Source organism: Limulus polyphemus, unplaced genomic scaffold (genome assembly GCF_000517525.1).
Source record: "Limulus polyphemus unplaced genomic scaffold, Limulus_polyphemus-2.1.2 Scaffold2173, whole genome shotgun sequence".
NCBI classification, from domain to species: Eukaryota; Metazoa; Arthropoda; class Merostomata; order Xiphosura; family Limulidae; genus Limulus; species Limulus polyphemus.
The window spans coordinates 133469-157231 of record NW_013667783.1 but is presented as its reverse complement, the minus strand read 5'-3'; the positions used below and the strand labels follow the sequence as shown (position 1 = coordinate 157231).

At 31.4% G+C, this 23763-nt stretch overlaps 1 protein-coding gene across 2 annotated transcripts in view; it reads left to right on the top strand.

Annotated features, from left to right (window-relative positions):
- The window catches only part of LOC106466164 (sodium-dependent serotonin transporter-like), a 121686-nt gene that overhangs the window by 37062 nt on the left and 60861 nt on the right, over positions 1–23763 (top strand). For both annotated transcript variants that reach the window (XM_013926407.2, XM_022394128.1), the window contains 2 exons: positions 1701–1844; positions 8331–8437. In XM_013926407.2, coding sequence (XP_013781861.1) covers positions 1701–1844; positions 8331–8437 — 251 coding nt within the window. The remainder of the gene's footprint in view (positions 1–1700; positions 1845–8330; positions 8438–23763) is intronic.

Sequence of the window (23763 nt, the reverse complement as noted above, 5' to 3'; positions counted from 1 at the left end):
ATCGAATTTATGTAATTAGTCACATGTACTGAAAAATACTTTTGTGAAATAATGTGAAATTGACCTTGAGAACAATAATCTTTTCAGTGTAACTGTGTAGTGGAAATGTAAAAGAAGTTTAACATTATTCTCATCAGCCTTTGTATTAATTTTGTCATTGCTCCCAAATATAATGATATAATTCTTGAAGTATTAAAGAATACAATCATATGGTAGTATATAAAAGACACGCTGAAAATTGCAGAACATGAATTTATGAATTGATGAAAATATTAGAAGCTTATATTTTATTTATGTTATACTTAGTCATTTTCTACAGTTATACATTTCATAGAATGTCTAATTACAGCAAGTAATTATGTGATTTTAATTTTTTTAATTCAAGTATAGCTTAACAGAGAAGAACATTGAAACACAATGACAACATAGACATATATAGAAAACAAATTAGCTGTATGTTAATTGATACTATTATTTCATTTGCACTAAGAAACACAATTTTATCACACATGCAATATTCCTTGTTTTAATATGACTTCGTTTATTATCATCTGTCATGATGTGTATTTTTTGCTACTTGAAAAAAATGTAGTAATAATGTTCCTCTATATTTAATGTATTGAAAGATAGATAAACTTTTAAGAAAAACTTGCACATTCTTTTTATGTCAGTATAGATCATTATTATTTCTATGATTATTATATAAAATTTTACAAAATTGTCAGTTCATTTGCCAATAAAGCATTATATTCCACAAATTATGATTTTTGAAACAAGATATCTTGTAAAATGAAAGACAAAAATTTGGTAATATATCAATTATATTGTATTAAAATCATAGACATATTCACAAAGAAGCCGTATATCAAGCTATTTGGAAATGACAATGGAAGTACAGTCATGATTTTTATTAACTTCAGGAGGCCCTCAGGTCATTTGAATTGTAATTATGTGCATAAAAATTAATTTTACTTCAAACCATTTAATGCTTTATGTGCTATATTACATATGGTACTTAATGCCATTTACAAAACAGGTTTAGTTACAGTTCACTAATATAATGACATAGAGTCATACTCTTAAGTTACACCATATAGTATTACTTGGTTATGATTAATAACGTACATCCTGAAAGTATTCATGAAATAAGATCATAGAAAGGCATACTCTGTGAATTTTATGGACAAACTTGTGTTTCATAAATAGTTTGGCTTTAAGAATTGTATTTATGATTAATATCCCAAATCCTCAAAGTATTGATAGAATAAAACCATAGAAGGTCATACTCAGTGAATTTTGTGTACAAACTTGATTATACATTTTGTTAAAGGCACATTATAAAATACCTTTATTTATTTTTTATGATAAGTGTTATTATTGAAGCTCAGCTAAATCCTGATGATACTCTGTATAATCACAAGATACTGGCAACAATTATTTTAATTTTACCTTTGTTAATGTCATTTCTGTTTCACAAGCCCTATTGTTGATAGACTGTTACTTTAAAACTTACAGGTAGAAATTATAAAACCTTTACATGCAATGCATGATTTTTTTTTTATTCTATCAACTTTTCTCTTTCCAAATACATCAACATTTTCTTGGTATTGCAACCATAAAACAAGTTCTGGATTTTGTTCATACCCAAATATGTGGATAGTATTATTGCACAGTATTTATGTCCATAATTTTCTTAACAGGTGCTGTATTTGTTAGTAGGTGTGCCAGTTGTTGCTTTGGTGGTTAGTGCTATTCTTCTGAGACACAGTCTTGACCTTCAAGGGGCACATATTGGCTTAGAATATCTATTTCTGCCATCTTGGTATGTTCTTGGAAATCAAAATGTAAGTTTGTGCTGTAACTTAACAATACTGTTTAAACTAATAAAAGGAAACTGTCTGAGGTTTTTCAATGGAGCATGAAACAAACATTTTATAACATGACATTTGTAATGGAATCAAGCTCTAAATGCTTATATGTTTTCTGATATATGTGAACAAGTAAATAAAAAAAGGTATCAACTCATATTTATGAATAAAACAGAAAACTACATTTTTAAGCATCAAAATGTTTATATTTCAGCTTTGACTAATTAGATGGCATAATTTAACATGTGCATTGTAACAGTTACATAAAATCAACTCATATGATTGGGAACTCGAAAAATAATCATTGAAGTCACTTTAATAAGTTTATCTTAAAATTAAGTGATTTTTAAAATATACTCAAAGATATGCAAGATTACTGATAACGAATACTGAAAATTCCGTTTTGACTTCTTTTGATCTGCTTAATTAGATAGTCATTTTTGTTGGTGTAGGTATTAACATTTAAACTTTTTGTCTTAAAATGCTCTTGACGTTTTTTTTTTCATTGTGTTGAAATGAATTTGTGCAATTTTTTAAAGTATCATTTATTAAAGAAGGCCACAATTAGTTGTATGAAATTGTTTTAGTTTATTATTACCTTTCCTACTAGTTATTAAGCTTGTTGATTAATAGAATCTTGTGATTAATTTTAAAATAGTGATGTGCATACACCACAGATTGATTAATATTTATTCCAGTTAGAAGACATGAACATTAATTCTTTCTAGCTAATTAAGCATATCATATAATATAGAAAGTACTTTTTCTTATTTATATAGAAAAGAAAGCTAAAATTAATCACTCCTAAATTTCTCAACTTCAAAAAATAAACAATCAGTGAAAGTCCCCCCAGTTCATTGATTTTCACAAATCTGGTGAATATGGATGTGTTGGCATCAATTGTACATTAACCATATGTGCATGGAATCAAAGTGAGAATGCCATGACCTTTTACAGAGTGCCATTCAATGTGGTATTAAGTATTTGATGTCAGAGTTATGAACCATTCATTTGACTCTACATTGGTGATTTATTGATATTTCATGGTAGAGAAGATTAAGATATAATATACAGGGATACTGAAAAAGCTGTAGATGTGCATTTCAGAGGTTCTAAAGATCATGCAAGTTGTATGATGGGCAAGTATTTTTGTTCTTCATGTGAACATCATCTTGCTTTCCGACTTGTCAGACTAACATCATTAATTCACAGATATTTTTAGTACAATAAATACTTCTAAAACATACTTACCCTCCACTGCAACTTTAGCTATTCCTCAACATTGGCTTTGCCTATCTAAGCAGAGGTCTCGCATGCTCCAGTCTTTTATACCCCACTTAAATGCCCTAGGCAATATCTAATTTGCAAATTCCTACACATGTGTCAATGCACCCTCTATTATAATAGACTTAGACCTTAGTTTCAGGGCCACTCCATTTGGGCCAACCAATGCCAATGGCATTGGTATCAACCTAGATGGGGTCCCTCAGAGTTAGGTTACAACTATTGATGAACACATGGCATTCCTTCACTGCAGATCCATGGGCACTTCAAGTTCTGGTATTGAAGTTAGTCTTTCTATTCCATTATCCTCCCACTTTGTGGTATTTACACCTCCACCTGAGCAGCGAGGTGAGGATTTTGGCTTCACAGCTATCAGAGTTACTGATCATGGATGTGGTAGTGACAGTTGATCCCGTTCTTCTAGGATTTTATTCATCTTTATTTGTTGTGCCTAAGACGACAGGAGATTCGCGGATGATCATCCTTCTTTCTCATCTCAACCCATTTTTTGTTTCTCCCCAGTGCACAATGGAGTCCTTTCTCACTCTGCATTGGCATTCTTCACCAGCATCGATGCCCGAGTTTATGGTTGCTGAGGCATTTCTCTACATTCTCATAGTGAATGAATCTAGCCTTTAGCTATGTTTTGTATACAGGGATCAGGCTCTGCAGTTCAGGATCTAGTCATTTGTCTAGCATCAGCATCATATTTCTTCTGCTGGGTTTTACAAGTTTTCACCATGTTTTACGCCCGGCTCACTCGTTTCCCATCCAGCTCCAGGCTATGGAATGGACAGTCAGGCTCTTACTTACAGGGAAGATTCTATCTCATGGGTTGTGGGCTTCCCTCAAATCTTGTGCATTTTTTGGGAGGAGGAGGACACATGTTATCCCTTCAGTGGTTCTATTGCAACAAATGGGAGTCTCTTTCTTTGGGAGCAACATCTTAGTTCTTGAGTGGTGGTTGGTTTGGATCACCTCTATCATTGGTGTGTGTGTGTGTGTGTGTGTGTGTATATATATATATATATGTATATGTGTGTGTATATATTATATTTATATATGTGTTGGTGTATATAAGAAGATTGATTAAGTATTTTATTTCTTGTTTTTCATGTTTATTCTTTATGTATAATTATAAAAGTAACTAAAATGTAGAAATAGGATTCTTTTAGGTTTGTTAAGATTAGATTAGGTAAAATAAATAACAATAATATCATAATAAAAATGCTTCATGAGGCACACACATGAGCAGCTTGTGGGTAATGTAATTCATTAGCGTAACGTGAGCTGCACATTCCCCGAATGATTTACAAATTATAATGGCACGGATAGTAGTTAGACACAGTTCAAAGGGCAATAAATAAATAAAATTTAATTATAAATAGATGTATACTGTTAGAACTTAGAGCTACTTAGGATAAACGAATGTAGTTTTTTATGTTACAATTTGAGGTCATTCTAGAAAGAAAAATGGTTAATTTAAATTGATTTTGATTTTTTTTTTTAGGTGGTTATGAGGTCGGTCAAATTGATCAACCTTGTATAGAGTTAGGGTAGAGAAAATAACAGAGAAAAGTGCCAAATCTTGTGAAGATATACATACTATATTAAAAGTCAGTAATATCAAAATTATCAAGAGTTTAAATAAGTACAAAGAGGTCACTTGATTAGTTTAATTGACAGAGCCCATGTTGAGAGAATTAATGCCTTGTAGTTTGTGTAAATTCTAGGCCCCAGTCAGGCAATGTATGTGTGTGTGTATATATATATATATATATACAGGCGACCAAGTTAATGCAAGTACAGTTAGTGAGAGTAAAAGTGAAGTTAAACTGGGTAATTTCTAAAGTGAGTTTCACAACTTGTATTGTAATAACAGAGACAGAGGAGAATAATTTGTCTTCTTAAAGTGTTTTAAAGTAATTTAACCAGCCTGTCTGCACTTTGTCGAAAAGGAGACAATTATTTAAAGCTTTGGATACAACTGTAATAACCAAGAGTTATACTGGTGGTTTTACAGTGAGTGTCACAGCCTTGTATTGTAACAACAGAGTAGAGGAGAATAATTTGTCTTGTCAAAATTACCACTTCTGCCGTGAAATGGATTAGTTCAAATTTCATTTGCTAATTTGCAATTGTAAGGTTGTTTGCAACAGTGCATTTAATTTGGTTCTAAAAGCATTGTCTATATTGTGGAAATAAATCCAGTTTGCTGTTATGTGCACAAAAATTGTTTTTTTTTTATAGTGAACTATTCTGTTGATTCATAATGTTAATCATGTAGAAGTTTAATTGTGACAGTGATTATTAAGGAAAGTGTTTGTTTGACTCAGATCAAAAACAGTTATAGGTCCTAAATGTAAAGGAAAGACAATATCAGGTTATTTTGCCCATCCCAATGAAAAAGTTCCACAAAGGTTTGTTTAAAGAGGACTGTGTCATTAAGTGTTTTACACTTGATTTTTTTTTTCATTGAGTATTGGTGATTGATATAGTTACTTAAAATATCAAAGCAAAAATCTTATACTCGAGGTGTATGATTTTGACATTTTTGCAGGTCTATTTTTAAGTTAAATTCAGCATTACGTCCTGGAGGAAAGTCAATGACTTTCAAATGATTAGTGCTCTGAGATTTAATTGTAAGCTGTAGCCTATAATACTCATTACTAGCCTTCATTTCAGAATTAGCACTGTAATTAATTAATTAGATATTTAAAGTTGTCAACAAAATAGAAAATTGCATATATTGTAAGTCAATATATTTGCATTCCAAAGACAAGTTGAAATTTCAACAAAATGAAAGTAACAGTCTTGAGTTTTAAAAGAATATTTGCAATTAAGCCTCAGTTTTTGCATTTTCTTATTATCAGAATGGCAAAGATTTTTATAGATTTGTTGAAACTAATAGTTTTTAAATTTTATATTTTCATTTTCAACATAAAGAAAAGTCATAATTTCAGCAGTAGTTAACTTTTCCGTTTGTAACTTTACTTTCTTCTGCTGTTATCTATCTGCTATTGTCTGTCTGATGCTACTCGCTTGTCTCATGCTATTTATATCTATCACCTAATCGTCTGTCTGCCTTCTATATTCTCGATGTCAATGTATTGCATGCGACGTTCAATAGTCTCAACGTCAATGAAGTATTAACAAAATCTCGTACAATCATCTGCTTTTAACTGTTATTATAACAAAAACTGAACAATAATAAAATATTCACTCACAAAAACAAATCAGTCAATAACATCTAAATTAAACAGTCTTATAAATCGTGACAGTATGGATTATGTGGACATTTTCTTCAATGTGAAAAGCTATAGCAGGGATGGATCCAGGATTTTGAGCAGGAGGGGTCCAAATGGAAAATTTAAGTATTTATATAGATTATATTTCATGTAAAACAAAGTTTTGTAAGTTGAAATATTTATCAGTAATAACAAATGAACGAAAAGGCTATTTGATTGTTTACTCCCTTCAAAGTCGAAACTGCAACACAGCCGTCATTGATATCTATTTCATCAAGAGATAAAATCTACTCTTTGTACCATCGGGTTTGCATGCGAAGAGCACACAAGTTAAGTAGTATCCACCATTCTTCTCCTTGGAGTACACAAGCCATGAAAATTGATCAAGCCAGTACAATTTAAATTTCAGATTTATGCACTTGTGTTGTCACACAGGGAAGGTGAACTTGTTATCAGGGTGAAAATGTTTCTTCATCAACTACATCTTTTCATCATCAGTTAGTGTCGATCTATCAAACAATCCCAAGTCATTGTACTCTCTATTCGGATCCAGATTTTCTGTCATTTTTGATGTGCTTGGTGAAGGCATGGCAGTTGCTGGGTCTTCTGTTGCCTGTAGGGTGGTTGTGTCAGCTTCCAGAGTGGGATTTTCTGCTAGTTGATGGAAATTATCCTCAAAACTCGGTCTTGATTTCTTGATAAAAAAAAAAATTTATTGCCGCCTGTGAAGCTTTTCTTTTCTCCATAGTTTGGTGCCTAAAAAATGGCAGATATATTTTTAGATATTGAAGGAAAAATCGCTAATATATAAGTGATCTGCCATTTTTTACTTACAGTTGTAGCTTTGTTAGCACTGGAGTTTACTAAAAAGTAAAGTGAAAAAAATTATAAGTAAAGTAAAAAAAAAAGTAAGTAAAAGAATAAGATGGAAGACATCTTACTTATATTAGTTAAAAAACAAATAAAAAATTTTATTTCTAAGGTTAATTTATGATTACTTGGGTTTTTTTTTAGTTTTTTATTTATACATATTTTTTATCTAGATATTAAAAAAATAATTATGCTTTGCTCAAGCAGGGGGGGTCCAGATCCCCCTGGATCCATGCCTGGCTAGCTAATCTGTTTGTAGCACAGTTCTTAGTATGTACTTGGTGTTCTTTGAACCTCACCTGTAAGGGGCATTGTGTTTTCTCAATGTATTGTTTATTACACTCGCGCCAAGAGCTATGAACCACTTTCTTTGTGAGAAGATTGCATGGATGCCACTTATCAAAAACACAAAACATGTTATTTGTTGAGGTTTTTATGAAAAATTCCTTTATTCTTATTTCTCTGTATAATACCTATAACTATGTTCCTTATGTTTATTATATTGAAGCAATCAATTTATTTTCTATATTTATCATAATTCTATATGTTTAATAACTTTAATACCAGATGTCAGTTATTGTTATGATTGTTGCCTAAATACCTATTTTAAAGCAGTGTTCCACACTTAAATGAATTTTTATCTCTCTCTGCATTGTTGCCCAATGAAGGCTCTGGTAATAGGGCTGAAAGCTCTCAAATAAAAGTATTCTAATGTGAAGAAATGTCTGTGTATAATTCTAAATATTATTGTGTGTTTTCTATGGCCCCTTGACACTTCAGTATGGCCCCAACTTTGGGAACCCCTGCTTTATACTACTCTTATATTAAGTAGTCTTGAATGACCATTAGCAAAGGATTTCAACAATTAAGGTGATCCTTAATGAAATTTGTCATATCTTATCTGATATGTAAGTGAATTTGAGTACAAATGTATTACATTAAAGTTATATTTAATTTTCCAATTCTATATTTACATTGTCATGACAACATTGAAATTATTGAAACTGCATTAATTTGCAGTGAAAAATAGTAATTCATTGTTAAATTATATTTTTGACAGGTATGGTTGAAGACTTTCCGGGCTGTTATGGAAAATGTTGGAGGTGGCCTTGGAATTGTGCTGGTATTGTCAAGTTATCGCTGCCAGTTTAAACACAATATTCTTGTGTGAGCAAAAACAATTTTTCAAGTACATGTTTGTTTCATTGTTTTAAGTCTTTTTCCACATGAGTTAGCTTTATGTGACTGACCTTGTGACCACAAAGTAACCATTAGAGCCTCCATGCCATTACTTTTACCATGTTTTTGTATTTTCACGAAATTTGGCAAGCTTTCAGTAAACATAAGTATATTGTACATAGAAAATCAGATATTTGAATTATGTAATTTTACAAAAGATTTGTTCATGAATATATGGAGTCATAATGTTGACTGCTGCAAATGCAAAGAGATTTCTATATTAATATTAAAAATACTTTTCTTCATCTGAAAATCTTCATATTTCACTTGCAAAACCTCTTAAATAAATATCAAACATTCTTGTCAGTAAAACTATATTTTATCTTTTATTTTAGTTATAACTATATACAGACTGTCAATTTGATCAACCTTTTAACCACTATAAAAATATGAATTAAATCTAAATTGCCCTTTTTTTCTTTATATAATGTTTGCAGATTGTAACAGAAAAGTACAGTTGTTTATCCTAAATAGCTTTAAGGCTCCTAACAGTCTACATCTCTTTCTACTTAATTTTATTGTTTTATTGCCATTTGAACTGTGTTTTGTCTAACTACTAATCGCACCATACAAGTTGTAAATCACTTGGTGAACATGTAGCTCATATTACTGTATTAAGTTTCTAATTTTTACATTCTGGTTATTCTGTAACAATAAATAAAAAATATACATGGAAATAAGAAATATAATACTTACCTCTGACCTCTTGTTTTTTGCTGTCAGTTGATAATTAAATTTAAGCTTATTTAGATAATACACTTAGGACACATTAACATGCACAAAGCAAACAAATGTCTTATAACTATTATAATTTAACTAAGTCAAAAGGGACTTAAAATAGTTTCTGTAGCTGCTAAACCTGAACACTATGAGAGAAACTTTCAAACTGAAGACAAAATTGACAGTGTAGTGAAAACATTTTAGCATTATTTGTTATTCAATAGATTAAAGCCTTTCTTTTCTTTTGGTTATAAATGATATAAAACACCAGAGAGTAGTATTTGAAATTTGTGACAGGTGGGCATGGCAAGTGGGTCTGACTTTGTTGTTTAAGACTCCAGAAACAAATAAGATTGAAGGCTATAAAAATTAGACTTTATCTTAGTAATACCTATATTATAATGAGTAATTTTCACTAAATTCCATATTTCAGAAGGGGGAAGACCTAGAGAACAAATTTCACAATTCCCATTGTGGATTTATTTAAATATTTATTAATACAATTAAGATCCTAAAACTTATATTACAAATTGATTTACTAACTATGCTTTGATGTTAAGTATATTTGCATAAATTGATAATAATTTTGAATGTAACTAACTTTTAACCTATGCATAGTGAGAGGGTCACGTTTTATCCATTTTTGGCACATGTTTCAAGTGTTCTTTTTATTAATATTATTTCAGTAGTGCTTTTTAGAAAATAAACACTGAAATTTGTTAAGCTTAAAAACTGGATTTTCTGCATATCAAACTGGTCTGGAAATAGTTTGATAAAATTGTATGTACACATACCCATATAAAGCTTTTATTTTTCACAGTCAAGAGAAACTACATGTTAAAATGAGTTAAATAATGACAGCAACAGTAAGATGGTTGAAATTGTTGCTGTAATGAAAAGAGTATTTCATGTTAATGATATAGATAGCCTTATTTATTTATTTAAAAACATTTATTTATGTAATTCCAACAGTATAAAGCTCCTATTTGTTCTGAAAAAAAAAGCTAAAAATTTAATCGTACATTAACTTGAAATTGTATTTGTCACAATGTTAAAATGTGTTACATTGACAGAAAACATCTAATGGAATTTAAGAGTGGACAGTTGAAAATGAAAGTGTCAATATGTGGGATAACAAATCATTTACAAAGTAAAATTTTCTTATACACTTAAGAACTGAATCTATAAATTATCCCATCCAAACTTCCATTACTTTGAAAGAATGAACTAGAATCTAATTATGTAAAAAATTTTAAGATTAAAGTAATATATTTAGTATTGCTTAATTTACGATACAATATCTTGCCTCCTCTTGCCACTAGTCGTATAACTCTCACTTCTTTCTGCACATCTACATGCAAATGACCATGCAGCAACCTTCCACCAATAGGAGTATGCACTACCCCTATCATAACTAGCACTGTCTCTAATAACGCACCTGTTAATCACTTCTTGATTGGCAATTACTGTGCAAACGTCTTTGTTTTAACTCGTGATTTGGTTACAATATCCACTCATTTTTACATTCAAGTATTTTCTAATTTAGTTAATGTTGTTTTCCCTTTTTTTGTGAGAGTCATGATTTAAATTTCATTATCTACTCTTCTTTTTCTAATTTTTGTTCGTGTTTTTGCCTTTGTGAATTTTGCACTCGGTTTCGGGTGGTCATGACTACCACTGCTGGGTTGATAATGCAGTTGTTGGTTGCGAGCATGTCGACTATGATCCGTAGGAAATTGTACCATTTCTGGCAACATACTGTAAGACCTGATGAGTAGCTTGTTATACTAGTGCCTGGGTGTTTCTGAATGTATGAATGTGAATAAGGGCAGTTTGTTTTACCCCAACTGAATATGTTTTTCGGCACATGTAATTTTTGAGAGTCTTACCTAGGCCTCCTTCTCTCTCTTTGTGGCCATGATTACTCAGCTGTGTTATTTTTTGTCTTTGTCTCCTTAGATTTTACTCATGCTCTCATAGGGAATTAATCTTTGGGTCATTCTTTGATTTTTTTTCTTTTTACCTGGATATTGGGGTGCATTTGCAATCAGGGGGCAGTATGCCCTGTCCCTGAAGTAGTTGGCCTATTATGCTTTTCTCATTCTCGCTACCATAATTCAACTCACATCTTTTGAATGTTTTTTCTTCCTGTGCGGGGTCAGACCATAATACTTCCTTTTATTTTTTTCTTCTCTACATCAGAACTTTCCCATTCTCTTCTTTTGTTATCTGTCCATTATCCTCCCTTCACTTTGTGGTTGGGGTGGTTTTACAGTTTCATTATTTGTTTTTTGTTGGTCATAGTAGTCTTCTTTTTTGTTACCATGGCCTCTCTTTACAGATGTGGTTGCTCTGATGTTGGATTCTCCTAGGCCAGAATCCTGTTTTTTTAAGGTTCATTTTTGTCACTATTTTTGTTTTTAAAATATGTAGTAGTCTCATACTAAATTAAATAAATTGATAAATAATGAAAACATGTTTTATTGTCAACAATGTGGGTAATAATTGCAATTAGAAATAATTAGGTAATCATTTAACCAGTTTGGGGGGGGGGAGGCTTTTGATTTAATTGTCTTGGATTTGATTCCCATTGCCACTAAGCTTGCTTGTTTTGTGTTTGTTATTGTAAAGCTACATCAGGCTATCTGCCACTATCACTAATTTTGAACTGCTGAGTAGAGAGAAGTCAGTTGGCTGGCACACACACACTTCAAATGACAGTTTTTGAGGTTTTAAGTGTTGTATCTATAATTACACATTTGCTGAAATACTGTAACCAACCAAGGAAATGAATAATCATAACTGATTTTATTTATTAAGCAAACAAGTACTTTGTTTGGAAACCATTAGGGAATGAATAAGAATAGAAAGAGAAAGTTTATTCAGATAATATAGTATTATTGTATTAAGAAGTAACAATAGTGTTTAACCTCACACTAGCTGCAGTTATGTTTCATTTTTACAGTGAAAAAGTATGACAACAGCTAACTTTTTTAAAATAAAGCTGTGAACATTTAGAAAAGAAAACGTTTTCAGTATCTTTTATATGAAAGAAGGTATTATATTTTTTTGATTAAACAAAGTTGACCATTTAGTCCTAAATAAGTCAAAGCTGGGATAATTTTAATGTACTCTGTAAATTATTAGCTCAGTCAGATTATTATCCAGCAATTTCACAGTTTATATCTTTATTTATTTATTTGAACCCTCTCTCTCAAACGGCATGTCATCACATTGTAGACTTACATTCAAAATTTTATTGATCTACTATTTTATGAATGTATGCCAATAAGTTTGGTATCACATTGTAGATTATAATTGAAACTTAAAACTAAATATTAAAGCAAAATTCCCATATATCAATTTGTATATGTCGTGTGGTATGTTTAATACAGCTTTTGTTCAAATTATATGTTTGTGATGTACAAATACAGTCCATAGTTTCTTATAAATTAGAAACTTAAATTACTGATATTGACAAGTTAGAATATAAAATAAGAACTTCCTATCTTTTCTGTTTGCTGAGATATCACTACATTGAGTAAATCAAACACAGTGGCTCTGCCTCCCTCTTTTCATTTTTGGAAATACTTGCTTACATACATCTATTTCTGTCTATGACATGTGAACAGTCAATCAAAAGCTGAATGTCCCAGTGGTGGTTTTCTCAGTCTCTAGAAGATGGGAAGTTCCCAAGATTATTTTTTTGTCTTGAATCACTAGAGGAAGTAAAAATGTTGTCCGAAAAACATTTTTTTTTACTCAAACACAGATTAGTTGGTAAGCCTGATGAATTATAGTGGGATTCTGCAATATTGATAGAGTAATTTATAATATTTGGTTATTTCTAAATGTATATATAAAACCTAAAATAATTATTTTGTTTTATATCCTCAATGTGCAAAACTTAACAAGGCTTAGCAAAGTACGGCAAGTGGGCAAACGAGTACAAAGTTTGTAAGTAGAAAAAATCATTGTTTTCTATATTTCTTTATGTACTGTTGTATGTTTTAAGAAAAAATATCTGAAACTTAAAAGGTTATTTGTAAATAGTAATAATATATATAAATATGTGCATATTTAATGTATTATAACCAAAATTTGAATGTATTTTACAAAATACTGGTTCACTAGAACAAACCAAAGACAAGTCACTTTGTAAATGCTAATGTTTTTACTACTGGACACGGTAACATGACTACATGTGCACTGTCATTGCAACATCTTTAATGTTAGTTAGACACAGCTGAATGATCAATGAAGTGAAAAAGTAAATAAATATATAAATTTATATATAGATTTATAATGTTATGATATTTAAGCTATTTAAGCAAAACATTTGTGGTTTCTTGTTATAATTTGTAGTCATTCTAGAATGAAAAAAATGTAACTTGTATATATATTTCCTAAATTTTTATGTTGATTATGAGGTCAAATCGAGCAAACCCATACAGAGATAGAATATTGAAAATAACAGACAAAATAAAGTTTTTTTCCTAAAACAAAGTTTGATAATTATCTAATTTCACGTGTGAAATATGACAATTTTCTGATGCATAAAAGTATTTTTAATCTTAAAATCAAAATTACTTTGCATGTTGGATAGTCAACATTTGAAAAGGAAAAAATGCACAAGCAAATCAATACTTAAAAAAAAATGATATTTTGTGTACTAAAGCCTTGTAATATTTACTGATAATCTGTAAAATTTCATGAAGATATGCTTCCTGTATTAAAAGCTATAGTTTGAAAATTATACAAGCACAAAATGGTTATAAGGTCAATCCCTGGGACCGATTCCATAGTACAGAGTTAATGTGATTAATATTTGAATAATAACACAACAAACATTTGAATTTTTTTCAGTGAAATTAAATAGTTCTATTTATAATTATGTTTAGAAAACAAATTATAGCATTGATAAATGAGATGCCCGTTTTCAAAATATTTTCAAACTTTTTTACTTATACAGTCATACAACTTGCATTTTTATTTATTTTAGACAATACGAAAAATATTCTTCCTGCAATTCTAACTTGCAAATAATGAAAAATTGATTCAGAAACAAGTGTTATTATAGCTGCAGGTGTTCTAAACAATACTGTCTTTGATGGGAAAAAATCTCAAGTCTGGACACAATATTAGAGTGTCTGTAAAAAGCGAATGCACAAACATTAACCATAGAAATGTTTAATTGATTTATTAACTTAGAGTAACCAGTTATTGGCTGGATTGCTGTAAACTCTAGTATTGTGATTTCAGAAAAACTCAATGCTTTTATGGTAGTTAATAGCCAATTCAAGCAAAAACTCTGACATTTGATGTTTCTTTCAGATACTATATGATAGTATAAAGATATCTGGATATTTTTTTGTTTTTGTTTTTTTACTAAAAAAATGAAGATAGTTTGGAATCCCCTAGATCTGTATCTACTTATACAAAATTAAATACAATTATTAATTTCTTTAAAAAAGAGGAGGTTTGGACCTCTCCCCACTAGATCCATACCTACCTATATAATATTAAAGAATGTGGGTAATTAGTCCCAAAAAAATGGAGGTGTCCAATCCTCCCCTTCCCTAGATCTATGTTGGCTTTTACAAAATTAAAAAATACAGTTATTAATTTCTGGAAAAAGTAAATTTGGGGTCCAGAAACTCTGGGCCCCTCCTCTAGATTCATGACAGCCAGTTAACTTCTCTCTAATCGTCAGTTGAAATTAGTGACAGTGGCAGATAGTTTTAGTAGCTTTAATAACACGGGCAGGGGAAGCAAGTTTAGTTACAATGGGAATCAAATCCAAGGCCCTTAAATCATGGGTCCTCATCTGTTCACACCTCAAACCAATTATGTCCCTTTGTGCTTTAAAACAAGCAAACATAATGATAATATTTTGATTGATCAGTTGGATATTTGTAATAGTTGAAAGCATACATAATTGTAAACTCTAACTTCACGTAGTTGATTGTTTTAATGACAATCAGTTTAATCATAATTCTGATTGATCAGCTGTTCTAATAATCAGAACATTTAATTTCGATTAGTTGATTATTCTCAATGGCAATCAATTTTATAGCAAATTCCAGTGATAGACTAATGGAACTATCAGAAACCCGAATTTTGATTACTTGATTATTTTTGTGACATCATTCAATTAATCATAATTTTGATTAATCAGATAATTTAAAAGACTAATCAATGTAATTGCTGCTTATAGGAAATCATTTATGTCAATTAAATCACTCAACTCTATAGAATAGTGTCATTGAAATATAATACAGAGTAGGTCATGCATAACTCCATATTAGACAAGCATTTTGTTACTTTTATTAGTTTTATTTTAAAAATTTTTGGAAAATAGATTAACCCTATCTGCCTGGGCATCATTTACTGGACATATCATGAGGTTTTAGAAATTTACACTCAAAACTTTATTAAACTACTTTTTATTTATGTTATACCAATTACTATAGCATAAAATCTTAGCTAATAATCTATATTTTAATAGTATAAAAGTTTTAACTTCTTAATTTAATAAGACAATATTTTAAAAAATCCTGAATTTTCCCTAGTATGTCATGTGACACATTTTCTCTAGGCATCTCTTCTTCTCTATTTTATTCACCACTCCTCTAATAAGTATGAAATTCAATGAAAATTACTCACTATAATATTGTCATTGCTCAGACAAACCATAATTTTTATAGGCTTCAATTTTGTTTAGTTACAGAGCCATCAAATAAAAAAAAACAGACCCCTCTTGCCACACCCACCTGTCACATCTTCTTTTTCAGGATTTGTTAACAGCTTTCTCTTACATTTAATTCTATATTATCTATAACCAATAGAAAGCCAAGGTTTTCATATATCAAATGACATGTTTTATTACATTGTTTTCTGAATGTTGTCAAAATTTAAGCATTATACAAGAAAAAAAAAAGTATCTGATTCTTCATATGGTTCTGAAGAGTTATGGTAAATTTTAGATTTCTTTGTTCCAAAAATTACAAATTGTATTCTTATGAGAATAAGAAATTACTAATTTTTTAAGGGTACGTACGTTTTTCCAAATAGACACATTTCAGGATCTATATTCTCCATCTTTCATTACCACATTACTGTAGATTTTTTTTGCCTCACATGGAAGATTCATTTTAATTTTATTGGTGACTGAAGCATTAGAACATCTCATCTTATAATAAAACTTATCGTATGTATTGCAATTTTGCACAATAAATGTAATCGATAAGAGACATGCATACATCAGTCAGTTGTTAATTGAATTGGTTTAGTGCTGACTTATTGTTGTGGTGAGCCAAAAAATCCCAACTTATAGCTCATGAATTAAATAAAATGTATAACAAAAATAGACATTTGATAATTGTTGTACATTTTGAACCAACAAATAAAGCTGTGGTCTAAACTACAGTGAAGGAATTGTACAGTGTATCTTAGCAAGAGAGGTGTATGTAGAAATGGGACCCACACAGTGATGATTCACAAGCCTTACAAGATGAAATTATATTTGATGGGTTCACAAGTACAACAGTATGAACACCCTTCCATTATATTTTTAAACAAGTTTATACATATTAAATTTTGTATGAAAATATGATGTATACAATACAACTTTTCAGGCTAGTAAAGAATTTTGACTTGAAGTTTTGAGATGTGATAAATTTAATGGAATACTTCAATGATTAGCTTAAACTGCATTGAGATATAAAACATGGCTTGTTTTGTCATTGGTATTTGTACAACATATTTTAGTTTGGGTCACTGAGATGTTCATAGTGCCGTTATTAGATGTCACTTGTTTCTAAGAGTATGACCTAAGTTATTAAACTGCACAGATTTTACAACTGGATGAATGTCTAAAGCAAATCTTCCCTGAAATTCCTGTTGTTGTTGGTTTTTTTAAAAAACAACAAACAAAAGCATTAGAAATGTCCTTATGCAAGCAAAGGTCCATTATAATATACTACAGAATATGAGATATACAAGTTTATAAAAACCATTAGTACTTTCTATGAACAACATAGAAAAAAGAACTACAACATAAAACCAATGTCTTGTCAAACTCTGAAAACAATATACAGTGGAACCCTTGTAAACCAAATGGCTTCCAGACCAGAAAAAAGTTTGTTTTGGAGATTATATACAAATTTTTTCTGTAATAAAAAAATTAATACTTATTTAGGAGGTTTTAGAGGTTATGCAAATGATATTTGAAAATATTCAGATGAAGAAAAGTATACATATTTTTAATATTATCGGGTATATCTAACATTGTTTCAAGAGAGAAATGGTTCTCATTGTTATTGGTAATGGGTTTAAATAATAATCTGACAGAGAAATAAAAAGAGGCCTACTGGATTAGTATTTTAATATCTGTCACCTGATATGGTATGAAACTTGGCTTTAGTATTAATGATCATTGTCATTTAACTCTCCGTATACAGGCTTGGTCACTTTGTCCAACCTTGTAACATACTATAACATTGAATGTAGCGAGTATATCTTCACAAAATTTGGCAAGCTTTTAGCAAACATTACAAGTTTGTTGTACACAAATAATCAGATTTTTTAATAAAATATTTTTACTAAAGATTTGTCTCTAAATTTACAAAGCCATTACTGAGTCAGTCTCAGTGAAAGGTGATTTTCATGTTAATGATAAAATGCTTTTTTTAAACTATTAAATATATATAGATCACTCATTTTTTCTTGTTAGAACATTGTAACAGATCAGTTACACTATTTATTCTTACAGCCACACCTAATAGTCTTTTCGTTTAGTTTTATTTCATTACAGTTGCATCAGAGTTTGGCAAATGCCATTTATAATTGTTTAGAAGAGTTTTGTGTAAATAAAGGATTGAGTTGCCAGCATGCCCATCAAATTACATAATCATGCATACTGATGTGCTTGTTATCTTTAGTAATTTGTTTAATTTTTTTCCATCTAACTTTTCTTATCTGACCTAATAAGCTTCTAATTTTTGTATTTTAGTTGCTTTTATAACAGTAAATAAAAATATACATAAAAAAGCAATAAATTTAGTTCTTACATTTGAAAACTTTTTCAAGTTTTTGTACTCGTAAGAAAAATATTTTTAATTTATAATACCAAATATTGCCATGCACAAAAAATATAATGTTTTAAGACTACTATAATTTAACTGTCTTTCCAACTAAGCTTTAAATGGATTACAATAATTCCAAAATCTGGTTAAGCTGAGTTTCAATGATAAAAGACAATGAAACTAACAAAAAAATTTTCAAAATGTTTTATCTCAATGACTTCTGCCTCATAGCATCAAGTAAGTTGGAATCTTCCCTTTCTTTTGGGTAAAAATAAACCACTGACAATGTCAGAGATTTATTGACATATTATGAAAGGCAGAATGTGCTAGGAGAGGAGTGGCATGTGGGTTTCTGTTTATTACATACATTTCATTAAGCAAGAAGCTTAGAGGCTATATATTTATATTTTATTTTGGGAATATCTACAGTATCAGTGTTATTTGTGGGAACATAAGAGATCATGTAAGGAAAGAAAGAAAGAAAATCTAAAATGGATGAAGTGTCATGTGATACAGAGTAGTGAAGATTGAGAATTTATTTGAATATTTCATATTTCCTTTTGAAATTAAGAAATTAAAACTTATAAAAAATTTGAATTATAAGCTATGCTTTGATACCAAGTTTATTGTATTATTAAATTTTAAAAGTAACTCTGTAAAAGGTCATTACTTAAGCACTTTGACCATACCTGTATCCAGAGGGTTAACTAATGAGCCTGCCATGACCTGTTGGTTAAGTCTCTCAACTCACAATCTGCAGATTGTGGGATTAAAACATTTCACTAAACATGCTCAACCCTTCACTAATGGTGACAATATAATGTGACAGTTAATTCCACTATTCCTTGATAAATAGTATGACAAGAATTTGAGGTGGTTAAAAAATCTTAGAAAATTCTGTTTTGAAATGAATTTTTTCTGTTATTGCATTTGTAACATTTTAATTTCTATTACTTAATGAATGTTCTATTTATGAATATAGTTTAATCTTTATCCATTATTATTAGAATTCATTTCTTAAAATTTTTTATTCATATTTTGCTCTTCCAGTTCATGTATTGTTAACTGTTTTTGTTTGTAAATCCTTCACTTGTTTTGGACATTATTTTTTGCATAAATGCATATTATTGTAAGCTGTTCTTCATTCAAAACTACCCTTGCTCATTGTTTCTTATCACTTAACATCACACATACACTTTCTCAACTTAGGTCTTATTCTTAGAAATGTGTGGTTTCAGTTCTTGTATAGTGACCACCTAATTGATCAGTATGCTTACAATGGTCATTTGCCACACCCTGATGAAAGAAAGTCCACTTTTTAAAAGATTAGTATGTTTCTTTTACAGATGCCAACTTTTTTTTGTTAATCCTGTGTGCTTTATAATATAATGTGTGATATGTTCATAGATTGTGGCTCAGTCTTTATATTGTGAAATCATAACATGATCATTACTTGTTCAAAATTATAGAAAACATTTTGTACCTATTGCTTTTGAGTAGTTTTGATTTAGAAATATGGTTGATTTGTATTATTGTACAATTTTCAAATTTTGGCAAATATCACTGAATAATTTATCACAGTATTATTTCTGAACAAGGTAGTTGTAATTCAAAGGTTTTGTTGAACTACATTTAGTAGTGTTATACTACAAGATTATAAAATCTGGATTTATTTGTGGAATCAGATGTGATTTAACTTATTTATTCAGATTATATTCAACTGGTATCAGAAAGAAGGTTGGGACTGTGAACAGAAGGGTTACAAAACCTTGGAGACTACTGCTTGTAAAGTAGTTGGCTTAGTTTCAGTTACCAGTATAATGTATAATTAAGTTTTACCCTCTTTGTCATACATTCAATCTATCAACCAGATAGTAGTAGAAGGACTGCCAGGGATATGGCCCAAGTAGCTGAGCATGCATTGTACCATAAGAAGCTGTGTGATATGCATATTCACTGGCACTTAGAACATATGTGTTCTAAGATCGCACTTGCAAGTGCATTAGCCATGAATGATACAAGACACTGCACACGCACTAGGTCTGTATCATGATGGCAATTTCCTGGAAGGTGTCAGGTCATGATCAAACTGTTTGTTTGTGATGTTTAACCTTACATTGCTCATTGAGTTTTTGACTTATCATAGAATAAGTTTATGTAGTTTCTAATTCTAACTTATTAACGAAGCCATGAATTGTTTGAACTGCCTAAAAGCATTTAGAAGATAATTACTGTGAAAACTTTAGCCTAATATGCGTCATGCGTGCAAAACACAGAGATTTGAATTAGCTGCCATTTGGCAGATTTCTGCCATTTCTGTTGTTAAATTGGCCATCCACTAACTTCATTTGAATCCATTGATAAAAATGTTGGAGGGGGTGATGGCTGGAGACAAAATGTTAGTAGTACTAGTTGGCTTAATCTTGGATTGCCTTGCTTCTTTGATGTTTACATTAAATGAAACTGATATGTGAGGCTTCTTTACTGGTTAACTGAAGGACAGGATACATTTTATTATTTCCAAAGTTTAGTTTGTATTTTAAATGTAGTTTTAAAGTTACCATCTTGTATGTGTGTGATGATCTTTATTTTTTGCCTAGTTGCTCAAAATTAAAGAAGTTATACAAAGTGTATAGTTACTGTTATGTTGCTCTCCTTCTGTTGTTCTGTTATTTTTTAAATATTTATAAAGAAATTTCTGATACTTTCATACTTCAACTCACACAAATCTATCTTGATCTTCTTTCTGCCCACTGAGCATTGCTAAAAAATTTTGTACATCAGCAATGGAAATTCCTGTTATGGTGCTTCTGGTACAACTTCCCAGGCATTGGGTTCGACTTTACCTGCTGAAAAAGTACAGGCCTTAATTTGCAGGTAGTTAGATTCCTTCTTTCGGCCAGCAATTTCTTCTCATTTTCAACCTGACAACATTTCTGAGGATAAATACAATCAAGAAGAAAAAAATTAGATTCACTTTTTCTGGCACATTCTTATTTCGGTCTGTCACCTTTTTTTTTCACTTGGTTAATTGGGTGTGTGGTATATTATGTTTCCTTTTCTTTCTAACTTATGGGTGTTGTTGATCGGATATTTATGCTGTTAACGTTACCAGAATCCTATATCAATACTATTATTTCATCATATATCCAGCCTGTTTTTTCCTCCCAAAGACCTCTGTTGCCTGGAAATGCCATTTCACATTTCCTTACCTTCCATCTCCCACCTATAGTCCCATTCCAATCCTTATTGGCTTCCTTTTCAGGTTTGCTTCCTATGGTGTTATGTGGCATTTACTGTCTCCTTTCAGGGTTCACATTCCCAACCTTTTATTCCTTGGAACCCTTCTGTTTTTCTGGGATCTAACTTATTGGGTTCATCAACTCCTTAGGCTGGCATATTCAGACTTATCCTTGGAAGGCTGCTGTCTCCTTAACATTCTTCTCATCCAATTTGTCATATCACCATGTGTTTGGCTGCTCATTTTCACCCTCTGTTGGAAGAAATTGTTCAGGCCAGAATATGGCTTGCATTCTATTCCTTCGTTGCTCATTATCTGTACTATCTGGTTCTATCATTTTCAGATAGTGACTCTACAAATGTTCGATCAGCTTTGACTTGGGTGTCGTTTCACAACATTTTTTTTTTTTTTAACCACTACTCATAAGATCCCACTCTGTGGCGATTGTTGTCTGATCAGGTGTGCTTTTACTCAAATCTGCACTGTTTACCAGTAGAGCTGTAACACTCACTATACAGATGGAGTGTTCCACAAGACCATTAGTGGCAAGCCTAGTGGTATATACATAGATGTCTCTGGATTGCATAAACTTGGGATGGTCTGCATTTCAAAATAAGAAATTGCAGACAGCCATTGCATTTTCTCCAGAGTAACATTCCTTTCGGGCTCCCCACCACACTTACTCCCCCCCCCCTTATTTTTTCTACAAGTGGAGCACAGGAGTCCTTACCAGTTCCCAGTCACCGAGGCGGTGGACCAATGAGACTTCCTTCTGAATTTGAAGTAGAAATTTCCTTACGATACAACCACACATTTATCCACTCAGTGAGAAGAGGGCAAAGCTGGGTTCCCTTTACCCTGGATGCATATTTCCAGGTGTACTGATTGTCAGTTGGGGCAGACCTTTTAATACTGGGATCAGGATGACACTGTCCTATTCCCACAATTGAGTGCAGTAGAGGCCTATTTCGGTTGCAGTAGGTTTCCTTTCCTGCCCCTATAGTTGCATTTGGGGCACTTCATCTGCCTTGTAATACTGGCAACAGTACATACGTACATTGCTCCCATGGTTAAGCAAATGTTCAACATCCTCCTTGTAATTCTGGGTGCAGGATGTGTCTTCCTGCATTTAAGGTTGGGTGAATTACGATTTCTGATCTTAATTCTGATTATAGGTATTGCCTTGTTGTTATAATTGAGTAGAGGCAACAACATAACCCCTTAATGCTGGGTTCGGTTTGTTGAACTTCATGCTCCTACGATGGTTTTGGGAGTTTGTCTGATTTTGGCCAAATGCTAACTTGCTCTTCGTAATTCCGGTTGCTTGACGTATGACACTTTGTTTACTTATGGTTGAAGTTGGTGTATATGGTCCACTTGCCCTAGCCACAGTGTTTATGTTTCTGTAAGTGTTTTTATCTGGTTGAGCCTCAACCTTCTAATGCTGAGGATGTGTCATAGAACCTTGTCTGTCTGGTTGAGGTTAAGACTAGTTGTTTTTCTACATTTTTGTATTTTAGTGAACTGTTCCTTGACTTGCCATTTCTCCTCATGTGGATGTCAAGTTCACTTCAAGTATTCATTTCACCTACAGGAGTTGGCTGTTTTCTGATCTGGTTTGTGCAATGGAGGTTGATTCAGACTTGTGCCATTTTTCACTATGGATTGCACCTCACAGAAATAATTCAGCTTGTATGCATTTTTTTTTCTGCCTGTATTAGATTCATTTCCTTCTTATGTGATGAAGAGCATACCTGTTCCAGAAGTAGTGCGATGCCCCACATGTGTACTTCAGTTTCATTTCTGAGCGCACCAGTTATTTCTAGACAGTTGCTTTCCATTTGGTTTCAATGTTTGGCATCTGTACTGTTGCCTACACCTTTTCAGTGTGGGATTTTAGCTATATGTGAGAGGAGGTAAGACTGATCAGAAGTTAACATATTCATACACTGAAAATGTATTTCCAGTAGGTATGTACCTCCTCTCACACACTACCCACCATTCCTTCCCACTGCCAATGTTATTGATTTTCGATCGTGCCAATTCTCAAAAATGAGGACTGAACGGGAACATCAGAGAGAGCTAGCTGTGCCAATATAGGTGGTACAATACTATTGGTGGAGGGTGGTCACATGCTATATACATGTTCAAAAGTGTTGAGAAATTTGTGGGGTATATAGACTGGTGCACTGAGCATTAAAATTTTT